Genomic DNA, 4,641 nt, shown 5'->3' with positions numbered 1-4,641 from the left:
TCATTGCCATATATACACATTTTTAATGTGTGCAATCTTTTCCCAGTCTTCGTCTCCTTCTTTCTGGCAACGCGGTATCAGCAAAGGACAACCATGAATACTAAGTTCTGAAATTGATTTGGGAAGACCCTCCTCCGGTAAGCGTTGCAGGTTGAGGCAATCTTGAAGACACAATTTCTGAAGAGATGACAGTTGATGGAGACCCTTGAGTTTTTCTAGGTTTGGGCAACGAATGATGGCTAGAGAAGTAAGAGAGAGTGGAAGCAAACCTTCACCTGAAAAACATTCTGCATCTAGTTCTGCAATTTGCAAGGTTTCCAAAGAAGAATTGTCTGTGAAAGTTCCTTTCAGTGAGCCAACAAGTCTAGAGCAATTAATGATTTTCAGTTCCTTCAGATTCGATGGGAAACCTCCGCCAGGGAACAACTCAAGTACTGGACAACCTTCTATTATCATAGTCTGGAGATTTGATTGGAAACCAATGTCAGGAAACGACTTAAGTCTTGGAAAATCTTGAATTATTATAATCTTGAGATTTGATGGCAAACCTTCAAGAAATGACTCTAGTCTTGGGTAGTCTTCTATACATAACTCCCTCAGAGATGGAAGCTGCATATGCATGCTTCCAGGCAATGAAGGGAAACCTTCGCTAGGGAACAACTCAAATACTGAACAACATTGTATTATCAGACTCGGAAGATTTAATGAGAAACCTTTGACAACAAACGACTCAAGTCTTGGACAATCTTTTATATCTGAAGTTTGAAGATTTGATGGGAAATCTTTGTCCGGGAATGACTCAAGTGCTGAAGAACCTTCTATTATTAAAGTCTGGAGATTTGATGAAAAACCTCTTCCAGAGAATGATTTAAGTATTGGACAATCTTTTATTTTTAGAGTCGCGAGATTTGATCGGTCAGGGAACGACTCAAGTCTTGGACATTTTTTCATTTTTAAAGTCTTGAGATTTGATGGAAAACCTCTGTCAGGAAACGACTCAAGTCTTGGACAATCTTTTATTATTACAGTCTGGAGATTTGATGGGAAACCTTTGTCAGGAAATGACTCAAGTACTGAACAACCTACTATTTTCAAAGTCTGGAGAGTTGATGGGAAACCTTCATCAGGAAATGAATCAAGTACTGAACAACCTTCTATTGTAAGAGTTTGGAGATTTGATGGAAAACCTCTGATAGGAAACGACTTAAGTCTTGGAATATCTCTTATCTTTAAAGTTTCAAGATTTGATGGGAAACCATTGTCAGAATCTGGAGATTTGATGGAAATCGTCTGTCGGGGAACGACTTAAGTCTTGGACAATCTTTTATTTTTAAAGTCTGGAGATTTGATGGAAAACCTCCGTCAGGAAACGACTCAAGTTTTGGACAATATTTTATTGTCATCTCTTCTAGATTTGATGGAAAACCTCCGTTAGGGAATGTCTTTAGTTCTGGACAGTCTCTTATGTATAACCTCCTCAGATATGGAAGCAACATATGCATGCTTCCAGGCAATGATTCAAAAACAAAACAATACTTTAGTGTTAGTTCTTCTAGATGATTATGGACGAGACTTTGTGAAATCATCTGTAGATTCTCAAACCAAGTGAAATCAAGCGTCCTAATTGCTGGGAACAAATCCAGTGGAAAACTTTGTAGAGAGACACAATCATCATTGGGTGAATCAATCTCCAAGTTTTCAAAAGTGTTGGACGACCCAACAATTTCCAGCAATGGTGTTTTCATTGTGAGCCTAGGAGCAGAAACCTCAAGTTGTCGGCAGTCTTCAATTTCTAGTCTTTCCAAAGAAATAAGTTGCTCTGGCAACTGTCTTATCAGTCGTGGACAACTTGATATGGAAAGATGTCGTAGACGCGGAAAAGCACCTATCACATCTTGGCATTCCCACTTTTCCCATTGACTCATAAGGGAGAAGTTCAATGTTTCAAGGGATTTAAATGAAGAAGAGTTGTTCCCATGAAAATCACCATTAATACTAACTATCCCATCAAGTTTTATAATCTCCAACACCTTGAGAAATGGCAAAAGTCCAAGGGGAGGTAAACTTTCGCATGATTCACATTCAAACAACATTAAAGACACCATATTCCACAATGAATTTTCTAGTAACCAATTTGGAAATCGTTTCCCACCATACCTACAGATTGACAACTCCTTTAAGTTTTTGGAAGGTCCCAGATTCTCAATTACGTCCTCTTCTTTTTTTTGAATCAATAGAGTTCCGACTCGACCCCATTCTAAGGTCGACTCTTTTCTTGAATCAATAGAGTTCTGATTCCACCCCATTCTAAGGTCAGCGCCACAAGGTGTGTTTTATTCTTCAAATCCGCTTCTAATGCATCCACGAAATTTAAAATATTCCTCAGGTTCCAAATTGATAGACTTCCGTCAAGGTTGATCTCTCCTAACTTTTGAATACCTAACTCCCTGCTTTGGCCAACAATAAAGGAACTCATTACTACTTTAAGATTCTTCAATTTTCCCAAATGTGGTGGCATCTTTCTCACTTTAGTCTCTATAAATTCAAGCCGAAACAAATTGGTGAGTAAATACAAATTTGAGGGCAATTCATCTAAATCTTCACAGTAGTTCAACTTCAGTATCTGCAAGTGGGAGAGTGAACATATCTTTTCAGTTAGTATTTTTATTGCAGTATAGGAGAGGTCTAAGGAACGGAGATACTCAAGATTGACAACAGATTCAGGTAACTCATGAAGGTCAGAGCCAGACAGAGATAAGATACGTAAGAACTTAAACTTGGAGAACAATTCATGTATCGACATTTTGAAATCCCACCTCCAAAAACAACTTAGGCTCAAACATTTTGGCATAAATGTACGTAACCTTTTTGTATTACATAAAGTACCAAACCCATCAAAATGTTGACAGTAACCAAGTTCAACTGAAAAATGACGAGTTAGCTTTTGTATCTTTTTTCGTTGATAAACTTCGCACCTGAAGTATATGTCACCACCGACATATTTTGCCAAATCATTTAGAAGGTCATGCATGGCAAATAATTCTTCATTTTCACCTGATTGTTTTGATTGTTGAAAGAAGGATCTTGACAGTAGATCATTGAAATATTGTTGGCAAACTTCTTCAGAAGTCCTACTATGTTGATGACAGTGGGCAAAATTTTCAGTCATCCACAACTCAATCAAATCCTTCTTTTGAAACTTATAAGGGCACAGTAAGCAAAGCATACCTTGAGATGGGAAGGAAGGTGGATATAGCTCAATGCTAAAGCGGGAATAATATCACAACGCTCTTTTGAAAATTCCCATATTTCGCTTTGGAACACAGTTTGCCATTCTGAAACAGATAATTTGCTATATAACATACTTCCCATTGTTTTTAAGGCGAGAGGTAGTCCTTTACATTTTTTAACAATGTTCATGCCAATCTCTCTGCACTCCTGATTTGGTTGAGTATGATCACCTCGAAATGCATGTTTAGCAAACAACTTCCAGCAATCATCTTCTTGTAATTGTTGTAGGGAGTATTCTTCTGACCACATGGTAGAAGCAACTTCTTTACTACGCGTGGTGACAAGAATCTTACTCCCTTGGGCCCCTAAAACAAGGGGCTTCCGCACTTCCTCCCATTTAGATTGGTTTTCGTTCCAAACATCATCCAAAACAAGAAAAAACTTTTTCCCGGTCAATTTTTCTTTCAATCTTCTGTGAACCATCTCTATATCTCTACTGTCATCAGTAGATGTAGTGACATGCTCAAGAATTGCTCTTGATACCTTGAAAACATCAAATTCATCTGAAACACAAATCCAAGCTCTGAGATCAAATTTAATCTCATCCATCATTGGGTCATTGAATACATGTTGGGCAAGAGTGGTCTTACCACCCCTCCCATTCCCACAATAGAAAGTATTGATAGGTTGTTGTGAGTGTCAGATGTGAGCCAGTTAAAGACAAAATTTTTGTCATTTTCTCTGCCATAGATATCACTTTCGTTTGGCAAATATGTAGATGATAATTTACTACCCGATCCTGATCTAACCCCAACATCATCAGTCTTTTTCAAACCTAGAACATGGCTGCGGTTTTCAAGATCTTCTAAGTCTTCAATGATTTTTTTCATCCTTGATTCAATTTCATTTTCAAAGAAGCTGACAAAGGAAGATTTGAGGGAATTCAGTACCTTATTAGCAGCACTCTGAGACTGAGCTTCCACTTGGCTTTTGGAGAGTGCACAATCTATTTCATCCAAGAGATCCTCTGAATCGAACATGACATCTTTGGCTGTGAGAAGCCAATCTCTGACACGTGGATCTGTGAACTGTTTTTGTTCTGCATCATCAGCCACAACATCAACTGCTAGGAGCTTCAGTTTCAAGATGCTTAGCTGCTTCTTGTTGGCTTTTTTTCCACGGAATATGTCTCTAAAACGAGAAATCAAATTGTCAATGGTGGTCTCAACGAAGGTGGAGACAAGAGCATTGGTAATGAATTCAGCAGCCATGGTAGAAAATGTGAATGGAAAAGAGTGAGTGGAGAGATCTGAGTGATGTTGAGATGAGTAGTAAGAAGATGTTTTGTTATGAATGATGGTTTACTTTAAGGTCACCAGTCAGCACAAACATTCACAGCTGTTGTTAATC

The 4,641-nt window shown here is 38.2% G+C and overlaps 2 protein-coding genes across 2 annotated transcripts; both read right to left on the bottom strand.

The window, feature by feature from the left end:
- On the bottom strand, positions 1–2,105 carry LOC137809884 (putative disease resistance protein At3g14460). Its single transcript, XM_068610948.1, has 2 exons — positions 1,358–2,105; positions 1–1,268 (listed from the first exon to the last, which is right to left on the bottom strand). The coding sequence occupies exons 1-2, from the start codon at positions 2,103–2,105 to the stop codon at positions 1–3; spliced, it is 2,016 nt and encodes a 671-aa protein (XP_068467049.1).
- Positions 2,106–2,257: 152 nt separating this feature from the next.
- On the bottom strand, positions 2,258–3,840 carry LOC137809875 (putative disease resistance RPP13-like protein 1). Its single transcript, XM_068610938.1, has 2 exons — positions 3,229–3,840; positions 2,258–3,187 (listed from the first exon to the last, which is right to left on the bottom strand). The coding sequence occupies exons 1-2, from the start codon at positions 3,838–3,840 to the stop codon at positions 2,258–2,260; spliced, it is 1,542 nt and encodes a 513-aa protein (XP_068467039.1).
- Between the last annotated feature and the right edge of the window lie 801 nt (positions 3,841–4,641).

The sequence above is a fragment of the Phaseolus vulgaris genome, chromosome 11, assembly GCF_000499845.2.
Source record: "Phaseolus vulgaris cultivar G19833 chromosome 11, P. vulgaris v2.0, whole genome shotgun sequence".
Lineage (NCBI taxonomy): Eukaryota > Viridiplantae > Streptophyta > Magnoliopsida > Fabales > Fabaceae > Phaseolus > Phaseolus vulgaris.
Note: the sequence above shows the minus strand (reverse complement) of the source record. Positions and strands in the feature narration are given on the sequence as shown.

Coding starts and splice junctions, on each gene's coding strand:
- LOC137809884 (XM_068610948.1), bottom strand. CDS start 2,105: ATGGTGTCTTTAATGTTGTTTGAATGTGAATCATGCGAAAGTTTACCT. Junction 1,269..1,357: donor TGAGTCGTTTCCTGACGGAG/GTTTTCCATCAA, acceptor TCAAATCTCCAG/ATTCTGACAATGGTTTCCCA.
- LOC137809875 (XM_068610938.1), bottom strand. CDS start 3,840: ATGGATGAGATTAAATTTGATCTCAGAGCTTGGATTTGTGTTTCAGAT. Junction 3,188..3,228: donor ACCTTCCTTCCCATCTCAAG/GTATGCTTTGCT, acceptor TTTCAAAAGAAG/GATTTGATTGAGTTGTGGAT.